This window comes from Rhinoderma darwinii, chromosome 6 (genome assembly GCF_050947455.1).
Source record: "Rhinoderma darwinii isolate aRhiDar2 chromosome 6, aRhiDar2.hap1, whole genome shotgun sequence".
NCBI classification, from domain to species: Eukaryota; Metazoa; Chordata; class Amphibia; order Anura; family Rhinodermatidae; genus Rhinoderma; species Rhinoderma darwinii.
This window is the reverse complement of record NC_134692.1, coordinates 135,656,112-135,679,328: the sequence shown is the minus strand read 5'-3', so window position 1 is coordinate 135,679,328 and position 23,217 is coordinate 135,656,112. Positions and strand designations below refer to the sequence as shown.

Sequence of the window (23,217 nt, the reverse complement as noted above, 5' to 3'; positions counted from 1 at the left end):
TCAGTGATAAGATTGGTGTCAAGCTGGTGTCAAGCTGGTAAATTAGGTTCACTATAGTCTGCCCCTCGATCCCGCTATTCTAAAACTTTAGTGTTTGTAAATATTGTGACCTTACTGTAGTATATCAAACCAGCCAATCTAAACAAGCACAGCTGCAGTGTAAAGCATGGAGTAGGAATAGAGTAACAGCATGAGCCTCTGATGAGGCAGGAGGTAGATTCAATACAACTGATGTGGAGTCACTTATCATAGAAGTGTCCTAATGGGGCAAGCCCAAATGCAGCCACCGGTGAAGAAGATAAACAGCCTGCAAGACTCTAATGGGGCGTATTTCAGGGATCAGCAGCTCTATTCACATATAGAATAAGACAGGGTAAGAATATACAGGTCCACCGCCCCGCAAATGGGGCAAATCTAGCAAACAAGAGAGGGGAAAACTGGCCAGGGGGTAACGCTGCCCAACTCTCCTGTGCAATAGCAGGCAATACACAATAATAAGATGGTCTCTCACCTGTTCATAGTAGGACACCTTTGGAGGAGCTCCCTTGAGATCGAGGTGGACTAGTTTCATCTCAATGTGACTGAAATCTTTAGCTGCAACCTTTCCAGCTGCTATCTTTATCTTTGGCCGAACAACTGTTTCTTCCTCACGTGGTGGCTCAGGTGGAAGATCCTTGACTATTGGGTCTACTGGACTGTCTGCCACCCCACCCCAAAATATGTCATTCCTGTTTTCTACCGGTTTTCTCTGGGTCTGCGTTACCGGAGAAGAACTGTAAAAATAAAGAAAAATGTAAAAAAACAAAAACTAGCAGGTTAGACTTGGGTGAAAATGAGATTAGAATAGATAGATAGATAGATCTTCTGGTACACTGGTGGGCCAGCCTGACCCCACCTAGAGTTAAGCAGTGAAATAGGTGTCTAGCATTTGCTTCTCTCCCCCTTTCTATTAAAATGACTAAGCGGACATGGGTATGTTTGTGGTGGAGTTGGTCGTTGATAGCGGACAGCCCAAAAAAATTGTTTCGTCAACAGCTCAGATGTTTATCCAGCTGAACTTCTTTATGTCTAGGATGCACTTACTCTCTATGGCCAATGTAATAAGAAGCCTGAAAACCAAGAGGAAACCCAAACAAACATGGTGTGGTATATTATACATACCTCTCAACCGTCCCGGATTCAGCGGAATAGTCCCGGATTCTGTGCCCCGCTGTCCTGGGCAGCCGGTGCTATGTCCCGGTTTCAACTGTATCTGCATCCTCAGGACGCAGATACAGTTAAATTCAATGCCGAAGAAGGGAACAGTCAGCTCCCTGCTTCAGCATTCAACTATGGAGTCCCGGACCAGAACTGCGCAAGCTTACTGGTCGGGGACTCCTGTCATGTAAAAGCCCCTGGCGTCACTATTCATATATGGACAGTGGTGTCACATGCTCCCCCTGGAGAGGGATTCCTGGCCAGAGTAATGCTGACGCTCTGGCCGGGGATTCTGTTCCTAGAGGGAGTCGCTGACATCGCTGTCCATATATGGACAGTGACATCAGGGGCTCCTCCTGGACCAGAATCCACAACCACAACTCGGCCGATGCTCTGGCTAGGGATGATGTGGAAGCCTATCTCATGACCTATGAGCACACAGCGCAGCGGAAAGGTTGGCTGCCCGCCCAGTGGGTAGGTTTAATAGCTCAAATTCTGAGTGGAGAGGCTCCGAAGTGTTACCATGATTTGGACCCTGCAGATGCTCAAGACTACAGCAAACTTAAGGCAGAAATGTTGGTACATTCAGGGGTCACCTGGTCAGTCCTTGTCCAGAGGGTGAAGTATTAGGCTTACCAGTCAGACAAACCAGCCCGCTCTCAGAAGTACGACTTAATACACTTGACAAAGAAGTGGTTATAGTCAGATGTTTTTTCTGGTCCAGAAGTTGTGGAACGTGAGATTGTGGGCAGATATCTGCGGGCCCTTCCGCCAGAACTATGCAAGTGAGTTACGCATGGTGACCCAAAAAATGCAGATGAGCTGGTCCCTCCGGTGGAAAGGTAAGCAGCAGCAGAGGACCTGATAAAGATGATCCAGACTACACATGTGACTACCCAGCAGGCGGTCTCTCCTACTGCTACTAGTAGGACTAGCTCTACTAAAAGACGAGTGAGGTCAAAATTTGGAGACTGACTTACAAAGACCTGAGCCTATTAAATGCGTCCGGTGTAAGGGTCCAGGGCATATTGCTGCTAACTTTTATTTAAACTATGAACCCATGCAATGCGATAGGAGTATTTTCCAATTTGTTGAGTCTTTGTTTGCCGAAGTGGTTTGTTATGCTGCGTCTACTGAAAATTCTGATAGACGTGTGTGTACAGTAACGGTGGAAGCGCTGGGTCTACAAGCTCTACTTGATTCCGGCAGTCTGATGACGTTGGTTAAGGCTTGTTTGTAAACCCTAGAAGGTTACAGTCCCATGAAAATCGCTAGTATACAACTGCACTAGTTGCTGTAGAAACCCTTGCTGATCTGGTAACCTGTCAGGTAGCAGTGGTTCCGTCTCTCCTGTATAATGTAATACTAGGACGAGATTTCCAGTTTTTCTGGAAATTATGGGCTAAAAGTCCACAAAAAAAACACCATTGGTTTTGCCCCATGAAGAAAGAAAAACAAAAAAGTGCTCGACCCGGAACCTCTTGCAGATGACTCGGGAGTTGCCAAACATTTCTCATTCTTTACTGTTCAAAGGGTAACTAAACGTTCGACAAACTTCTGACATGTCATAGTGACATGTCAGAAGTTTTGATCGATGGGGGTCCGAGCACTGAGACCCCACCAATCGCTAAAACGAAGCGGCAGAAGCGCTCAGCCACTTAGTTTCTGTTCGGCTTTTTCCGTAAAGCCGATGTATCGGAGCACGGGCTCATAGACTTTCTATTGAGTCTGTACTCCGATACATTGATTTCCGGAAAAAGCCGAACAGAAACTAGGCGGCTCAGCGCCCCCACGAGCGCTTCTGCCGCTTTGTTTTAGCGATTGTTGGGGGTCTCAGTGCTCGGAACCCCACCAATCTAAACTTCAGAAGTGTGTTGAACGTTTAGTTACCCTTTAATGTAATGGCATATGACACAGATAGAAAGCTGGACGAGGAGACTTAAAATGTATTACCGGACCTCAAGGTTACACGTGATAGTTTTGCCTCTGCTCAGCTGAATGACCCTACTCTTGTTCGAGCAAGGGAAAATGTAAAAGTAATAAATGTAGAATTGGTGTATCCAGGTGTCACACTTGCCTATTGTGGCAAATGGGTCCGTGTGCTGTGCGTTGTTTCAACGCACAGCACACAGACGAGAATCACACTCATCTGAATAAGCCCTAAGATTTAGCCATGGGCATTTTCTGGGTGGGCATCTTGGGGTGAAAAAGGCAAAAGATCATATTTTAAAGTGTTTTTTTTTTATTTTGGGGGGGGGGGGGTTATTTTTTGGCTAATAGCAGATGTTAAAGATTACTGTGCTTCCTGCCCAGAGTGCCAGTATACAGAACCTTTTCCCAATTTACAATCCACTGGTACCTTTGCCACTTGTTGAAGTGCCATTGGAACTGATAGCAATGGATCTGGTAGGACCTATTGTTAAATCAGCTCGGGGTCATCGGTACATGGTGGTAATCTTCGATTATGCCACCAGATATCCGGCAGCTATTCCGTTATGAAATACTGCGACAAAAACCATTGCCAAAGAGTTGGTACAAGTATTTAGCCGGGTTGGTATCCCTAAAGAGATACTAACTGATCAGGGCAGTGCATTTATGTTCAAGGTTACCAGAGAATTATGTTGACTATTTAGGATCAAGCATTTCCGTACATCAGTCTACGATCCACAAACTGACGGTTTGGTGGAAAGATTGAATAAAACTCTCAAAAGCATGTTGATAAAAATGGTTGATAAAAATGGTAGCGCCTGTATCCCTGATGCAGGAGCGGATCAAAGCGGCTATGCCCCTCCACATGCAACAAGCCCAACAGTCTCAAAGTAAGATCTCTAACAGTGGCGCTCAAACGTAGTCGTTTTGGTCCTGGTGCTTATACGAATTCCCACAGTAGAGAGCTAATTTTTTGCCAAATTGCATGACCATTTACATCTATTAAGAAAATGAGTGAAAATGTGTGTATGCGTCGAGCCGTGAGTGGTAGAGAAGGGAATAAACGGCTCCCTGCCCTACCATAAGTTTCAACTGTATCTATGCCTTGAGGACGCAGATATAGTTGAAACCAGAAAAACAGGAACCGTCACAAATTAAATGTGCAAGATGAAGTCAGCTATCGGCGATGAATTTCGTAGGTTCTCGTTTATGTTGAGAAAAGTTAGTTGGCAAGGGTTAAATCTTCGCTCTAGCCGTGCACCTGCCTATGTGAGCTACTGTTTGCTGTTCACTTGTCTCTCATCCTGGGGAGGGAGAAGCCGGATCTCTCGGAGGTGACACTGATGATCCGGTGCAAGGAAACTGCAGATACAAATACCTGGTTGCTGTAAAGACTGGTTTGTTTGACAGGTACGAGATGAGCTCAGCCGAGTCCCAATAGTTAGGACAAACCTGGGATTAGTTAGCGCCTGAATAAGGGACTAGGCATTTTGTGTTTAGGATTTTTATTCCTTCTGTAAACCGCAACCTGTGAAATAAAACTGGCAAAGAAGTCAGTCTAAACTTAGATTTGGTCTCCTGATGCCTCATTTGGTGCAACAAGCAGACTACACCCTACCCTTTACCCCAAGAAAAGGTGATCCCGAAAGACTGGTTGTCACAATGGGTAGAGCATAAGAACCATGCAGAGGTGGTCCTGGTCCGAATTAGAATCTAGAACCCGAGTGTTTCAAGACAACAGTCCCTACCACTAAGCCACCATGATAAAAGAATGGCACTGGGGTGCAGTGTCCTGTAGTTGAGGTGCGGTTGAAAATACATTAAAAAAAACACACATAAAAACCTGCATGCGTTTTTAATGCTTTTTCCGATGCGGTTACGGTTTTTACGGGTGAGATATGTTAAATAAAAGTGTTTCGTCTGCAAAAAACGCAATTGCATCTACAAATGCATCAAATTGTGGTAAAAATGCATACTTTTTTTTTAATGTGGCTTCAACCGCAACGTCTGAGTACAAACTATCAGAAAGGAGAATTTAGCGTAATTAGTAATACCGTAAAACTTCACCTAATCCAAAACTGGATGGTCCAGAAATCTTGCTAATCTGATAGAAATAGACCTAACGACAGATTATTACGAGTCACTTAGGGCAGGGCAACACTGAGACTTTTTGTAGCACTACGGATTGAGTGACAGCTGCAGTCCACAAGATCGCATGCAACTCATTGTATTCATTTGGACTGCAGCTGTAGTTCAGAAGTTAAAATCAATCAGTAGCAATAAAAAAAAGTTGAGGTGCAGCTCTTGCCTTGGGGTAAGGCCACACGGATCAGCACTGACCTGGCCGCAACAGCCATGCTAGCGCCATTTTCGGCGCGGCTGTCAAGTTGCTTGTTAATGGCCGAGCGTTGTTGCGGGTGAAACAGCCCGTTACCTGCAAAATCATGCGGCCATTAATGAATACACCCTGTATGGCATTATGATTTTGTAGGTAAAAAGCTGTATTACCTGCAATTAACAGACAATATGACTGCCGCGCCAAACATGGTACCGGCGTGGCTGTTGGCCATATCGCGGCCAGTTCAGTGCCGCTTACCCATATAGACAGTGATTTATGATGAGCATTTGGAAGGTTAAAGGTTGGTATACACAGGCAGATTTTGGCCCATAACGTATGTCGATTATTGGTCGTGGATCGACGCCCGTTTAAAGGGCCTTTACATGAACCAATGGAGATGAAATATCGGTAATATGATTGTTCGGTCCCCATATAGTTTACATATTGTCGGCAGCACATCCCCTGTTAATACGGGGAGATGTGCTGCCAGCAACGATGATTTTAAGGGCAGCATAAAAGATGCGATCACTCGTTGATTGCTGCCCTGTTTACACAGGTACGAATGCTCGTTCGCAAAGTGGCTTGTTGGCAACCCCCTTGGCACCCAGCACAAACCTCTATAGCACCGCCCTAGATACGCTCCTGGCTTCATGTCCGGTTAGTAAGAGTGACCTTTGTCACAGGAATAGGGATTTCGTAAATAAGACATAGATGACATATACATCCCTGATCAGCATGATGAAAAAATAAACTTAAATAAGACCTAGGGGGAATAGCTAGGAGGGGAGTTAGCGGGGCATATGCCAGGGGGTGCCAACATGCCAGTCTGCCTTCACCCTGAATTGCTCCAAGTTAAGTGAAGCCTAGTTCCTACTTCCTTTTTCGGTGGGATCCCATGTAACAGACCACCATTGATGTTAACTTCTCATATATCTCTATGAAATGTCAAAAGATAGATACTAAAGAACATTTCTATCTGGAATCCGAAAATAAAACTGGTGACTATATATAATATATAAACCCCTGGGCGGAGCTGCAATACCAGACACAGCCTAAAGGCAACGGTGGCACTGTTTCAGAAAGATATGTAGGTGTGTATATATATATATATATATATATATATATATATATATATATCACACCCTTTTATCTAATCCAGGTCAATACCTTTAAATTGTTTTTCAGACTTTTTTGCCCTGCGTTTGAGTCAGATTGGGCACTAATTTAGGAAACTGAGAGTTGTTGTTAGGGATCTGCCAGGTACTACGTCTAGGTATACTCCTGGGATTAATCAATCCACACCTGAGGCCAGACCTGTTAGACTGACACCGTCTCCCACCAACCAGGGTGGCAGGCTCAGGAGTGGGAGAGCCTATCGCGGCCTGGTCAGTCGGAGTTAGCTCCGCCCCCTGTCCTTTATTACCTGCCGTGTTCTCTTCCTCAGTGCTTGTAATTCTTCTGGATTCCTGGCCCCACTGCTGCTTGCTCCAGCCTGCTTCTGCCGTGCTTCTGCCTTGCTGCAGTTCCGCTTTACCTGCTTCGCTTTGCCCCTGGCTTGCTTCCTTCTCCGTGCTCTCGTTGGTATACTCCACTTCATCCTGGTCCTGACTATTCGTTCACCGCTCCGTTTCCTCGCGGCGTTCCGTGGGCTACTGCCCCTTCCCTTGCGTGTTCCCTGTTTGTTCTCCCGTGCACTTAGACAGCGTAGGGACCGCCGCCCAGTTGTACCCCGTCGCCTAGGGCGGGTCGTTGCAAGTAGGCAGGGACAGGGCGGTGGGTAGATTAGGGCTCACTTTCCCTTCACCTCCTTCCTGCCATTACAGTTGTAGTCTGATATGATACTATGAGAAACATCACTGCCTTCTGTGTAACAGCTTTAAAAATGACAAGAAAGAAAGAACACCCTACATGACTGCCTCCTGTAAAATCCTAGAAGTAAAAACCTGCCATGTTCCTTCATCACTTATTAACCTTGTCCTGCCTATGTGTGCGTGTGAATGTCTCAACTTACCTGCCAATAAAAAAAATGCACCTAAGCTGAGAGTATTAAAAATCCGGAATGTGTGACAGGTGGGCCAAGCGCGAACGTTCATTACATAGATGGTCATTCATTTGGTACATGCAAAAGGTTGCAATGGTCTAAACATTCACCTTGTGGCCCTAGGCAAAGGCCAGGGCTGATTTTAAAGAAAATGGAATTGAATGTGTAATGTCATGCACTTACCTGAATGTTTATACCAGAATACTGCCAAATAATACTTCCATACAGTGACCACACAATACAGCCGTTCAGTGCACAAATAATACCACCATACAACACCTAAATAATACCGCCATACAACACCTAAATAATACCGCCATACAATTCCTAAATAATACCGCCATACAATGCCTAAATAATACCGCCATACAACACCTAAATAATACCGCCATACAATTCCTAAATAATACCGCCATACAATTCCTAAATAATACCGCCATACAATTCCTAAATAATACCGCCATACAATTCCTAAATAATACCGCCATACAATTCCTAAATAATGCCGCCATACAATTCCTAAATAATACCGCCATACAATTCCTAAATAATACCGCCATACAATTCCTAAATAATACCGCCATACAATTCCTAAATAATGCCGCCATACAATTCCTAAATAATACCGCCATACAATTCCTAAATAATACCGCCATACAATTCCTAAATAATACCGCCATACAATTCCTAAATAATGCCGCCATACAATTCCTAAATAATACCGCCATACAATATCTAAATAAAACAACCATAAAGTGCCCACTTAACACTCATATATTTCATACATAATACTGCCATTTAATGCCCGAAGAAAACTGCCAATTAGTGTCCAAATGATATCGCTATACAATGCCTAAATAGTGAAGAATTAAATGGTAAAGTCCCGCAGATCTAGGGCAGTGAGGGAGTTAATAGTAGCGGTCCAGGGCACTGGAGGTTTATAAGCTACACTCTTAAGTTGCACCCCATGAGTCCAGTCCTTGGGAGCCCTGGTGGAAACGTTGGCTCTGGGCAAAAGCCAATTTGACAGTTCCTTAAAAAAAAGTTGCAAGCGGAACAAAAATTTGTGCAATTTCTGCCGCTCACGCCGCCTTTTAAACATTTTTTAAAAAAAAGTGGGTGGAGCTTTGCAGAAGGGGCAAGGCCACCGACACATTTACTATAATTGACACCATTGGCTGGCAAAATTATAGCAGAAATCTACGCCATAGCGGTCATAGATATCACTCTGTGACTCACGGACATCCAGAGATGCGCCTAACATCAAGAGGTGTGCGCCTCTCAATAAATTAGGTATATTTTACTCCAGCGCGCTTCATATTAAGACTGGCGTATAAAACGCCAGTTTTAATAAATTCCCCTATTGCGTTGCTTTTACACCGCCCTGGTTGGTATTGTGTGTGAAATGGCTGAAGACTAGGGAACGGATATCATGGCGTGTGAAGGAGATCACTCACCTGCTTCTGTACACATACTTTATAACAGCCAGCGCCACAATGACCAGGACTCCAAAACGCAGAAAATAATTCATCCTTTGGAAAGGCATCGCTATGAAAATAAGAAACAATAGACATGAATAAAAAACTGAAACCAAAGCTCACAGGAAGGAAACACATTAAAGGAAGACATTATTTCGTATTTAGGTCTAGATACATTGTACGTGTCAAGAAGACCCAATCAAAAACAGCAAACTCACGTTTTTCACAGCGTTTTTTCTGGCAGTTTTTGGAGCATTTTTTTTTTTTTAGAGTGAATGAAAAACGGCTCCGAAAACGGCTCAAGAAGTGACATGCACTTCTTTTTCACGGGCGTTTTTTACGCGGCCGTTTTTAAAAATGTCCACATAAAATAACGACCCGTCGGAACAGAATGCCATTTTTCCCATTGAAATCAATGGGCAGATGTTTGGAGGTATTCTGCTTCCGATTTTCAGCCGTTTGTGGCCCGAAAAACGTCCGAAAATAAGCCGTGTGAACATACCCTAAGGCCATAATGAAGCTCAGCCCATACACATTATATATGGACACAATAAGTAGCCCGGGGCTGGAAAAATATATTCTCTCTGTTCTTCTAAAAAAGACGCTTGGGTCAGGAGACCTTCCCCATTAAACATAGTCCTTATTCAGAGGGGCGAATTGTGGCCATTTTTAATATTCTTTATTCTGGATGTAAGACCCAGACCCCTTGCAGTTCTACAGGACCGAGTTTAAAGCACCGTAGATCCCTATGTTACATCCGGAATACGGACTGTTAGACACAGGTACAATACATCAGTCTGAGAGCGGGTGCATTCAATGGGGCTATTGCCCCCGCTAGCTTAGTGTTAAAGGGTAACTAAACGTTAAAAAAAAAAAATTTGATCGATGGGCAGAGACCCCCACCGATCGCTAAAACTAAGCGGCAGAAGGGCTCGGGTGAGGACTGTGCCGCTTAGTTTGCGATCGGTTTTCCTCGGAGCGCTGCGTGGGCTCAATAGAAATTCTATGACCCCTTTGAGGTTCTTTGCACCGGCACGGGCACAGTGCGTCACTCGCTGTCTCGACTTTATGCTCTTCTGATTTCTCCATCCAACCTTTCCACACCTTCCGATTTGGTTAGTTGGGAGAGGGACTTGGGTCTAACATTTACTGCGGAACATAAGGATCGTTTGTTTACAATGACACATAAATCCTCCATGGCTAGCAGATTCCAGGATTTAAGATCGTGTCGCGCTGGTATAGAGTGCCTTCCAGACTGCACGCATTGATACCTGCGGTCTCCCCGTTGTGTTGGAGATGTGGAGATCATGTGGGCACAATTTTACACATCTTTTGGGGCTGCCCGCATTTGACAGACTTCTGGTCGGAAGTGTAGCGCATCTCCTCCAAATTTACGGACTTTCCCCTTCCATGTTCCCCGGCCTTCTTCCTGCTCCATCTGTGTGATATTCCATTAATTACGTAAGGCGCTCCGTGGTTCGCCATCTGGTGAATGCAGCTGTTAGGGATCTGCCAGGTACTTCATCTAGCTATACTCCTGGGATTAATCAATCCACACCTGAGGCCAGACCTGCTCGACTGACACCATCTCCCACCAACCAGGGTGGCAGGCTCAGGAGTGGGAGAGCCTATCGCGGCCTGGTCTCTCGGAGTTAGCTCCGCCCCCTGCCCTTTATTACCTGCCCTGTGCTCTCCCTCAGTGCTTGTAATTCTTTTGGATTCCTGGCCCCACTGCTGCTTGCTCCAGCCTGCTTCTGCCGTGCTTCTGCCTTGCTGCAGTTCTGCTTGACCTGCTTGCTTGCCCTGGCTTGCTTCTGTCTCCGTGCCTGCTCGGGTGTACTCACTTCGTCCTGGTCCTGACTGTTCGTTCGCCGCCCCGTTTCCTCGTGGCGTTCCGTGGCTACTGCCCCTTCCCTTGCGTGTTCCCCGTTTGTCTTCCTGTGCACTTAGCCAGCGTAGGGACCGCCGCCCAGTTGTACCTCGTCGCCTAGGGCGGGTCGTTGCAAGTAGGCAGGGACAGGGCGGTGGGTAGATTAGGGCTCACTTTCCCTTCACCTCCTTCCTGCCATTACATAATTACAAGCCCTTACCTAGTCTACCATTTCTCCTACGCTGACGCTATCATGGACCCCCTTGAGACCCTGACCCAGCAGATGCAGGGCCTCTCCCTACAGGTCCAGGCCCTGGCCCAAAGGGTCAATCAGGGTGACGCTGCTTTAGTAGTACCCCTCACCTCACCTCTAGAACCCGACCTCAAGTTACCTGACCGGTTTTCAGGGGACCGTAAGACGTTTCTCTCCTTCCGGGAGAGTTGCAGACTGTATTTCCGCCTAAAGCCCCACTCCTCAGGTTCCGAGAACCAGCGGGTGGGTATCATCATATCCCGACTCCAGGAAGGGCCCCAAGAGTGGGCCTTCTCCTTGGCTCCTGACGCCCCTGAACTTTCCTCTGTTGATCGTTTTTTCTCTGCCCTCGGACTCATTTACGACGAGACTGACAGGACTGCTTTAGCCGAGAGTCAGCTGGTGACCTTACGTCAGGGTAGGAGACCGGTTGAGGAATACTGTTCTGATTTTAGGAAGTGGTGCGTAGCTTCTCAGTGGAACGATCCGGCCCTAAGGTGCCAGTTTAGGTTAGGATTATCTGACGCCCTGAAGGATCTGCTGGTTAGCTACCCCTCGCCTGACTCCCTTGACCAGGTTATGGCCCTAGCAGTACGACTTGACCGACGTCTCAGGGAACGTCAGCTAGAACGCTTCAGTGTGCTCCCCTCTGACTTTTCTGCGATTCCCCCCGAGGTCCCGTCTCCTCGCCCCTCCACGGAGGACTCGGAGGTACCTATGCAACTCGGGGCCTCCATGTCCCCTCGACAACGTAGGGAGTTTCGCAGAATGAATGGTCTCTGCTTCTACTGTGGGGACGACAAGCATCTACTGAACACCTGTCCCAGGCGCAAGAATAAGAAGCCGGAAAACTTCCGCGCCTAAGTGATCATCGGGGAGGTCACTTGGGCGCACAGGTATTTCCCGTTAATGTGAAACGCAATAAAATTTTGCTTCCCTTTCAGGTCTCGTTTGCTGGCCGGTCTGCCACGGGCAGTGCTTTCGTGGATTCTGGCTCATCTGCTAATATCATGTCTGTGGAATTTGCTATGTCTCTAAAGATGCCTTGTATTGATTTACCTTATCCCATCCCTGTAGTAGGAATCGACTCAACCCCCCTTGCTAATGGTTATTTTACTCAGCATACTCCTGTTTTTGAACTCCTGGTTGGCTCCATGCATTTGGAGCAGTGCTCTGTACTGGTGATGCAGGGATTATCGTCTGATCTGGTATTAGGTCTTCCCTGGTTGCAGTTGCATAATCCCACATTTGATTGGAATACTGGGGATCTCACCAAATGGGGTAATGAATGTCTTATGTCATGTCTTTCTGTTAACTCTATTTCTCCCCGGGAGGAGGTAAACACGCTTCCTGAGTTTGTTCAGGACTTCGCCGATGTGTTTTCTAAGGAGGCCTCCGAGGTGTTGCCCCCCCATAGAGATTACGATTGCGCTATCGATTTGGTGCCTGGTGCCAAGCTTCCTAAGGGTAGGATATTTAATCTTTCATGTCCTGAACGTGAAGCGATGAGGGTGTATATCCAAGAATGCCTGGCCAAGGGTTTCATTCGCCCCTCGACTTCTCCTGTAGGTGCTGGCTTCTTCTTCGTGGGGAAGAAGGATGGTGGTCTTAGGCCGTGCATTGATTATCGTAACCTGAATAAGGTCACCGTAAGGAACCAGTACCCACTTCCTTTGATTCCGGATCTTTTTAATCAGGTTCAGGGAGCCCAATGGTTTTCTAAGTTCGATCTACGGGGGGCATATAACCTTATCCGCATCAAAGAGGGGGATGAGTGGAAAACTGCGTTCAACACACCCGAGGGTCATTTCGAATACCTGGTCATGCCCTTTGGGTTGTGTAATGCCCCTGCTGTCTTCCAGAATTTTATTAATGAAATCCTGAGAGAGTACCTGGGTAATTTTCTTGTTGTGTACCTTGATGACATACTGGTGTTTTCCAAGGACTGGTCCTCCCACGTGGAGCATGTCAGGAAGGTGCTCCAGGTCCTTCGGGAGAATAATCTGTTTGCTAAGACTGAAAAATGTGTCTTTGGGGTACAGGAGATACCATTTTTAGGGCAAATCCTCACTCCTCATGAATTCCGCATGGACCCTGCCAAGGTTCAAGCTGTGGCGGAATGGGTCCAACCTGCCTCCCTTAAGGCGTTACAGTGTTTTTTAGGGTTCGCCAACTATTACAGGAGATTTATTGCCAACTTCTCGGTCGTCGCTAAGCCTCTTACGGACCTTACCCGAAAGGGTGCCGATGTCCTCCATTGGCCCCCTGAGGCCGTCCAGGCCTTTGAGACTCTCAAGAAGTGCTTTATCTCGGCCCCCGTGCTGATTCAGCCCAACCAAGAGGAGCCATTTATTGTGGAGGTTGACGCTTCCGAGGTGGGAGTGGGGGCCGTCTTGTCCCAGGGTACCAGCTCCCTCACCCATCTCCGCCCCTGTGCTTACTTCTCTAGGAAGTTTTCGCCCACGGAGAGTAACTATGATATTGGTAACCGCGAACTTCTAGCCATTAAATGGGCTTTTGAGGAGTGGCGGCACTTCCTGGAGGGGGCCAGACACCAGGTAACGGTCCTTACGGATCACAAGAATCTGGTTTTCCTAGAATCGGCCCGGAGGCTTAATCCTAGACAAGCTCGGTGGGCACTATTCTTTACCAGATTTAATTTCTTGGTTACCTATAGGGCTGGGTCCAAGAATATTAAGGCTGACGCTCTGTCACGTAGTTTCATGGCCAATCCTCCTTCCGAGAAGGATCCCGCTTGTATTTTACCCCCTGGTATAATCGTCTCTGCCACGGATTCTGATTTAGCTTCTGATATCGCGGCTGATCAGGGTGCAGCTCCCGGGAACGTCCCTGGGGACAAACTGTTTGTTCCCCTGCAATACCGGCTGAGGGTACTCAGGGAAAACCATGACTCCGCTCTATCTGGTCATCCTGGCATCTTGGGCACCAAACACCTCATTACCAGAAACTATTGGTGGCCTGGGTTGCCTAAAGATGTTAGGGCTTACGTCGCCGCTTGTGAGGTTTGCGCTAGGTCCAAAACCCCTAGGTCCCGACCTGCGGGCCTACTACGTTCCTTGCCCATTCCCCAGAGACCTTGGACCCATATCTCCATGGATTTTATCACCGATTTGCCTCCATCTCAGGGCAAGTCGGTGGTGTGGGTGGTAGTCGACCGCTTCAGCAAGATGTGCCACTTTGTGCCCCTTAAGAAGCTACCTAACGCCAAGACGTTAGCTTCTTTGTTTGTGAAACACATCCTGCGTCTCCATGGGGCCCCAGTCAATATCGTTTCTGACAGAGGGGTACAATTTGTTTCCTTATTTTGGAGAGCTTTTTGTAAAAAGTTGAAGATTGATCTGTCCTTCTCCTCCGCCTTCCATCCCGAAACTAATGGCCAAACGGAAAGGACCAACCAATCCCTGGAACAATATTTAAGGTGTTTCATCTCTGACTGTCAATTCGATTGGGTCTCATTCCTTCCCCTTGCTGAATTTTCCCTGAATAACCGGGTCAGTAACTCGTCAGGGGTCTCCCCGTTTTTCTGTAATTTCGGGTTTAACCCAAGGTTCTCCTCCGTCTCCCCTGGTTGTTCCAATAATCCTGAGGTAGAGGAGGTTCATCGGGAACTGTGCACTGTCTGGGCCCAGGTTCAGAAGAACCTAGAGGCGTCCCAGAGCGCACAAAAGATTCAGGCGGATAGTAGACGTTCTGCTAACCCCCGGTTTGTCGTCGGGGATTTGGTCTGGTTGTCGTCCAGGAACTTGCGCCTTAAGGTCCCGTCCAGGAAGTTTGCTCCCCGATTTATTGGACCTTATAAGATCATTGAAGTCCTCAACCCTGTATCCTTCCGTCTGGAGCTCCCCCCATCCTTTCGCATACATGACGTCTTCCATGCCTCCCTCCTTAAACGCTGCTCCCCGTCCTGGTCCCCCTCGAGGATACCTCCTGTTCCCGTTCTCACCCCTGAGGGGGTGGAATTCGAGGTGGCCAAGATTATGGACAGTAGGATGGTCCAGGGCTCCCTCCAGTACCTGGTCCATTGGAGAGGATACGGGCCGGAGGAGAGGACTTGGGTACCTGCCCGTGATGTTCACGCTGGGGTATTGATCAGGAGGTTCCACCTCCTCTTCCCCACTAAACCGGGTCCCCTTAGTAAGGGTCCGGTGGCCCCTCATAAAAGGGGGAGTACTGTTAGGGATCTGCCAGGTACTTCATCTAGCTATACTCCTGGGATTAATCAATCCACACCTGAGGCCAGACCTGCTCGACTGACACCATCTCCCACCAACCAGGGTGGCAGGCTCAGGAGTGGGAGAGCCTATCGCGGCCTGGTCTCTCGGAGTTAGCTCCGCCCCCTGCCCTTTATTACCTGCCCTGTGCTCTCCCTCAGTGCTTGTAATTCTTTTGGATTCCTGGCCCCACTGCTGCTTGCTCCAGCCTGCTTCTGCCTTGCTGCAGTTCTGCTTGACCTGCTTGCTTGCCCTGGCTTGCTTCTGTCTCCGTGCCTGCTCGGGTGTACTCACTTCGTCCTGGTCCTGACTGTTCGTTCGCCGCCCCGTTTCCTCGTGGCGTTCCGTGGCTACTGCCCCTTCCCTTGCGTGTTCCCTGTTTGTCTTCCTGTGCACTTAGCCAGCGTAGGGACCGCCGCCCAGTTGTACCTCGTCGCCTAGGGCGGGTCGTTGCAAGTAGGCAGGGACAGGGCGGTGGGTAGATTAGGGCTCACTTTCCCTTCACCTCCTTCCTGCCATTACAGCAGCCAGAGCATGCGTTCCCGCGCTGTGGAGACAATCTCGTCCTCCGTCGGTGGGCATGTGGTTCGGCAAGATCAAGGAGATTATGAGAATGGAGGGTCTCACTGCATCCATGAGAGGGACCCGTGCTAAATTCCTCAAAACCTGGTACCATTGGATTAGATTTCAATCTTCTGTGGAATTTAGGACCAATGTTGCCTCTTGACTTTAATTCCTCTGGTCTGGTGCTTTGTGTAAGTTCCCTATCCTTCCTCTTTTCCCTCCGCTTCCCTCCTTCTTTCCGCTTCTCTCTCTCTTCTCTATGTCCGGTTTTCTTACAGGTCGCTGTGCTGGTCTGCTGGTATCAGGATGCTGTTTTTCGTATCTACTGTAGCTGAATATATTGGCCTGCGTGCCGATGGTTGTGCTTCTCATGTATGCACTTTATTATATTTTGTGTGTTATTGAAAATGGAAAATAAAAGAATTTAAAAGAAAAAAAAAAGTCTATGAATCCGTACACCGCTCGCTCATCTTTCTGATCAGTGATCGGACCATCACCAATCAAAACTTCTGACATGTCGAAAGTTTTCAAAAAGTTGAGTTACCCTTTAACATTAGGCTAGCGGGGACAATGTGGCAAATATTCGGAAGAAAGTAAGGATCATGTGGTCATATACAGGAGACAGCAGCGTTCTCTGAATTCCCCATAAACATTCATGTTCATCTCGGCCAAGTGTGTATAGTATTTCAATATGGAGAGAAGTGGCTGCCATACACCTCTGGCACTGCCTATCTCTTTGAGAGACAGGAGATCAGACAAAAACTCTCCTTATTTCTCTTACTGAGGGGACAGTCGGCAGATTGTCAGTGGATCCCACAAATTTCACCAACACGTAATGCAAATGACCAATAGGGAAAAAAATAAAACATACTTATCCTGCCTGATCTCACTGGAATCGAAAGGCATCACATAAATAATAATTGGCCAAATTCTATTACTTCTGGTATCAGTCGCTGGGGGTATGTGATGGTACCATAGTTATAAAATGGGTGCCAGACTCTGCCACAATCATCTAGATTAAATAACTACTAAAAGTCTATGGGTGGCATTACCCCGGGGCGGACATACCATTGGTACAACCTGAGCAGCTGCACAGGGGCCCAGTAGGTTCGAGGCCACTGTAAAGGCCCTTTTACACCGGCTGACAATCGGCCGGTGCAGCGATCGCCGATCAATGAGACATCATTGATCGGCGCTCGTTTGTTCCTGTCACACGGAGCTATGGATGGGGACGAGCGGTCGTTACTCCGATCGCTCGTCCCCATACATTATCATCATGTCGGCAGCGCGTCTCCCAGTTCACACATGTGCTGCCGACAACGATAATATTTAACTTTTTGAAAACGATACGATCAGCAGATGATCGGGCGTTTGCTTGTTCATCTGCTGATCGCTGCCCTGTTTACACAGGGCAAATATTGGCAACGAGCGTTATATGCTCCCTGCCCGATAATCGCCGAGTGTAAAACCCCCTTTACCTCAAAGCCACTGTCTTCTGTCTGTTAGTACACGTTCACACAGAGTTTTTACTCAGGAAAATGAAGCGACATGCCCTATCTTGAGGCATTTTCCGCCTCAAAAACCCTATGGGTGATGGAAATAAAACGAGATTTTGATGCGTTTCTTTTTTTGCCACGTTTTAGGATGAGTTCTCTCGCGGTTATTCCCTTTGTCTGTTGAAGAAATAGGTAAAAAAAAAAAAACGCCCAAAAAAACACAGCAAAAGTCGCGGCAAAAAACGCGTGTGTTGCAAGACCACTTCAAAAAAACCAGAGCTGATTTTTCTGCCTGCAAAAAAACTCCATGTGAACAAACCCTTAGACTGCATTTAATGTCTGAGTTGATGAATTTTATGGCCAATAATTACTGATGGATTGATAGCGAGACATAGGCAGGTGATCTATAATGACATTTTGGAGAGCAAGGGGCCCATATAATAATCTTACACAGGGGCCCTGAGCTGTCATTGTCCGCCGCTGGCATTACCTAGGACCCTTTCGAGTGATAAATGAATGGCACTCTGTCCACACAGGGTTAAAAATCAGATCCAAACATACAATACTATAGGGAATAGAATGACAGGCGATAAAAAATATGTCAGACCCAATAAGCGATACCCTTTAGGAGTCCAGATAACAGCACTACCAGGCAGGCAGGAACATTTTGCAGCAATTGAGGAGACAGAAATACAGAAGTCTTTACCTCATCACTCCACGGATTCCTGTGCGATGTGACAATGTGGAACCGGAGAAGTTTTACTGCAGAGAATTCGCTGTCACTTATTCCAGGAAGTCCACGGCAAAACTCGTATTTCCTGCTCTAGAGAAATGTCACAGGCTGTCGCAGTGCGCGGGTGATCCCTTCTAGTGATAAAACCAGGCAATTGTTAACAGAGTGACATCCTACCGGTCATCGATTGTGTGCAAATCACTCACACACAAGTACCGTACAGCAGAACTGTAAGGGTTAATTCATTCTGAGTCACCAGAATATGTGACTTTCATAGGGATCATTGACCTCTGCGACAACCGTTCTGTACGGAAAACTATAAAGATTTGCTCCGCTCCTACGAAGACATAAAAGCAATAAAGAAGCGACACCGACCATGCAGAATACGGTGCGGAAGAACTTTCATATACCCGCCGCATTTAGAGGGAATGTTCACCTTATGCTTCTGTCCACATGGGAGAAGCGACCAGGGTGAACATGATATAATTCTATATAATTATATTTATATTACGGCTCTGTTCACACTGGAGTCATGGCTTCCTGTTCGTAACATGACAGCGATGGCGGATCGGTTTTTAAACAGATACTGGGGCGTTCTGATGGTCCCCTTTGAATTTAATGGGGTCCATGAGGGTTTCTGTCCACCTGACAGATTTTATTCTGATCTTTAGGGACCAATGGTGGGGAGGGGTTGCTTTATAATATGCATGAGAGTTTGTTGTTGTCCCCCCCCTGGGGAAAAAGAGAGTAGAGGGGAAGGGCAATGCATTTTTATGAAGACTGGGTGACTCAATGATCAAATGCTTGCCCAGTCTTGTAAAAATGGCTGCTGTCACTGCCGGGACCCAACTGCAAAAGGGAAAAAGCGCTTTCATTAAAGGGGTTGTCTCATCTGGATAACCATTTCTCATATACTTAATTAGGGCTCAGGAACCTATTAGCTATAAAGGAGATGCTGCAAACAAGGAGCTTCATTTGCTCTGGTGGACTTGGCGCATGGTCATGTGAATGGATGCCATATAACCCTACATTTCCCATGTGGTCACCCGCAGATTCCCCAGTGATATTTCAGCAGCTGGACCTACGGACAATCAACTGTTGGGGTATTTCTTTAGAGAGGTGTTTCCCAAACTGTGAGTCGCTACCTCTTGGGTGGGGTTGTGTGAAGACCTCCGGGGGGCGCGAGCCACTCACCGATGGCCCCGGGCCCACTGAGATGGTGGGGCCCGGGGCCGGTCCCCCAGCAGTGGCTGGTCTGGGATTCTAGTGCATCCTCAGGACGCAGATACAGTTGAAGCCACTGCTGGAGATGGGAGCTGACGGCTCCTTGCTCCAGCACTCATTATGTAATGCCGGTTGTGAGCGGTTTGGCGCAGAACGGGCACGATATAGCAACATCATCGCACCTGTCTGTGCAGTGCACAGACCGGAGGAGCAGAGGGATCTCCTCCACTTGTCGTGGGAACGGGGATAGGTAATTATTATATATATTTTTTTTATTAGGCACTATGGGGGCATGGAAATGGAGGGCCAATATGGGGCAATATACTGTGTGGGCGCAGCTATGGGGGCCAAAAGTGGGTCCAGGCCTCTGAAAGTTTTGGAACCACTGCTTTAGAGGAAGAGTTAAAAAAATAATAATTTTGGGGTAGATTTTGATGAAAACCTCTGTACCCATCTGCAGCCATTCAGATCAGTCCGCACACTAGTCTTTTTGTGAAGGCCTCATAGATTTCTCTTTCCCACAATACCATTGTCTCCGGCTGTCGTGTCACAATCTTCTCACAATACAAAACTCAAGGACATTGTATACCTAGAAACGGAAGACATTAGAGGTTGGGCATGACATCACTTAAGGAGGGCAGGGCAATGAAAACAACACGCACACACCCGGTTATCTATGTACAGCCGGTGTGCGCGGTACTTACATTATATACATGATAAGAGTTTATGTGTCACATAGGAAACCTAAGATACATAAATCTTCATAGGACATTTACTATTACCGAAGGGCCATCCATAAAATGTGGGATCTTTCCGATTAAAATGTGTTACTGCATACGCAGTGTTGGTTTGGCGTACACGCCGAACGTAGAGTCCCGATATATGAAACTTTATGGCATACAGTTGACTGTCGCCCATTAACTCCTCTTGTAAGAAAACCTTATGAATATGGAAGAGTAACGTCTAACATCTAAACAGTTTAGACTAGCGATCTCCAACCCGTGGCCCTCCAGTTGTTGCGAAACGAAGTTCCCGCATGCTGGGAGTTGTAGTTTTGCAAGGCTGGAGGAGAGTCACCGGTTGGAGAGCACTGGCGAAGTGCCAAAAATCATGCCGGTGATTGTACACAACCTGATGATTATCCTAAAGGCAAATATTAACAGTTATCCTGGGACAAACAGTAAATTAGTGGTTGGCATGGAGCACTGTAACTGGCTCCAGGCCTGGTAGGTAGAAACAAGAAGAATGTGTCGGGGACTAGATCACTGCTCTGTCCCCTTCTGTGCACATAGACATAAATACGTCAATTTTGGCACCCCCCTCGTTATCCCCGACCAATGGGCATGTAAAACAGGAATCTTAGGTCAATGGCACGGTCTGAGAGGCAGCTTGCAGGGTCAGAAACCTTCCCCTACTGCTATGCCTGTAATGTAAATCAGGCAAAATAAGTGCTGCCCATGCAGCTGCTTCACAGCCAAAGATGTAAGAAACCAGAGGATGAAGTTCCCCATTGGGTATAATAATAAAAAATGGTCTGTTAGGCCCCATGCACACGACCGAAAAAAAACTCTGTAATTACGGACCTGCCCAGTTTTTTTTTAGTGCGGAAAGAGGTTCCATTAAAGAAAAATGTAAAATCCGCTATACACAACTGCATTTTGGTTTGAGGCATTTTTAAGGTAATTTTGTGGTCCGCTGCGTTTTTCACATAGGCTTCTTTATAAGACTTCAAAATCGCCATAAAAAACATGTCAAAAATGACACTGAATGAAAGACACCACTAAAAACGCCATAAAAACGTGTGCTACATTTTAATAAGGTTGGCTTCTTTAGAAGTGTTTTTTTTTATGCAGTTTAAATTGCCAGAAAACTGTACATGAAGGAGGCCTTAGGCCTCATGCGCACGACCGTAATGTTTTGTCCTTGTGCTATCTGCAATTTTGAGGATAGCACATGGACTTATTTATTCCTATGGCCCCATGCACACCTTGATGTTCACGGACCCGTGTGGGGGCCGCGAATCCAGGCTGCAAAAACCCAGGTCAATAATTTTATGATCCGAATTTGCGGCTTCACAAACCGGTGACATCAATTATTTTTTTTTGTTGCGGATCCGTGGATCCTAATGTTACACGGATACCCAAAAATGGATCGCAACGGATCGGTGGATTTGCGGCCCGCAAAACCACTATGGTTGTTTGCATAAGGCCTTATTAACCCCTTAACGACCAAGGACGAAAATGAACGTCCTGGTCGGCTGCTAGTTCCCGCACCATGACGTACATTTTCGTCCGCATTTCAAACTGTCACTCTGTGTAAACACAGAGTGACAGACCCGCGCTGACAGCTGTCCTAGACAGCTGAGACATCAGTCTCGCCGGACAGCGGACCATCGCCGCTGATTTCGGCAGTTAACCCCTTAAGTGCGGCGACGGATTGCCGTCGCCGCATTTAAGTGGTTTGAAGCACATCAGCAGCCCCCACGAAGTGATCGTGGGGGCTGCCGATGCTTGTCACGGCAATCGGAGGTCAGATAATGACCTCCGGGTTGCCATGCACGGAAGCCTCGGAGGAACAGCCTCCGGCCGTTCCTCCTCTGCTTCCTGTCAGTGTGACAGTCACGTCACAATGACAGTTAGAGTACATTACACTACGTGTGTAGTGTAATGTACTCTAGCAGCGATCAAAGCTGCAAGACTAAGTGTCCCCTAGTGGGACAAGTTAAAAAAGTAATAAAAATGTTTTAAAAAAAGTGTAAAAATAAAAGTTATAAGTTCTATAAACACTAAATGCTTTTTTTCCTATAATAAGACTTTTATTATAGAAAAAAAATGAACACGTTAAAAAAGTACACATATCTGGTATCACCGCGTTCGTAACGAACCCAACTATAAAACTATAATGTTATTTTTCCCGCACGATGAACACCCCAAAAAAAAATCAATAAAAAACTACGACAGAATCGCAATTTTTTGGGTCACCACCGCTCCCTAAATAAAGAATAAAAAGTGATCAAAAAGTCGCATGTACCCGAAAATAGTACCAATAAAAACTTCTATCCGTCCCGCAAAAAACAAGCCCTTACACAGCTTTTTTGACTAAAAAATTAAAAAATTATGGCTCTCAGAATATGGTGACACAGAATTTTTTTTTTTTATAAATAAGTCATTTTATTGCGCAAACGCAAAAAAAAGGACCAAACCTATATACATATGGTATCGCCGTATTCGTACCAACCCGCAGAATAAATTAAAAATGTCATTTATTGCGTACGGTGAGCACCGCAAAAAAAAACCTAAAAAATGGTGTCAGAATTCCTGTTTTTTGCTCAGGATTGCAAAAAAATTGAATAAAAAGTGATCAAAAAAAATCGCATGTACCCCAAAATGGTACCAATGAAAACTACAGATTGTCCCGCAACAAATAAGCCTTCACACCACTCTATTGATGGAAAAATAAAAAAGTTATGGCTCTTGGAAAGCGGGGAGTGAAAATCTAAAATATGAAAGCAAAAAATGGATCAGTCCTGAAAGGGTTAATTCATTTCTAATGAAAAAACGTATGACCACATGTGGGGTATTTCCGTACTCGGGAGAAATTGCTTTATAAAAAAATGGTTGTTTTTTTCCTCCTTTATCCCTTGAGAAAATGCAACATTTTAGTGGAAAAAATTTTGATATTAATTTTCGCGCCCTAATTCTAATAAACTCTGCAAAAGACCCGTGGGGTGTAAATGCTCACTATACCCCTAGAAAAATTCCTTGAAGGTTTTTCCAAAATGGGGTCACTTTTGGGGGGTTTCCACTGTTTTGGTCCCTCCAGTGCATTGCAAATGCGACATGGCACCGAAAACCATTCCAGC

At 46.4% G+C, this 23,217-nt stretch overlaps 1 protein-coding gene across 1 annotated transcript in view; it reads right to left on the bottom strand.

Moving 5' to 3' along the window:
* The window catches only part of LOC142655884 (hexosaminidase D-like), a 39,198-nt gene extending 17,647 nt beyond the window's left edge, over positions 1–21,551 (bottom strand). The window contains exons 1-3 of the mRNA XM_075830538.1: positions 18,105–21,551; positions 8,963–9,053; positions 512–773 (exon numbers count right to left, since the gene is read on the bottom strand). Coding sequence (XP_075686653.1) covers positions 512–773; positions 8,963–9,051 — 351 coding nt within the window. The 5' untranslated portion in view covers positions 9,052–9,053; positions 18,105–21,551. The remainder of the gene's footprint in view (positions 1–511; positions 774–8,962; positions 9,054–18,104) is intronic.
* Positions 21,552–23,217: the final 1,666 nt, after the last annotated feature.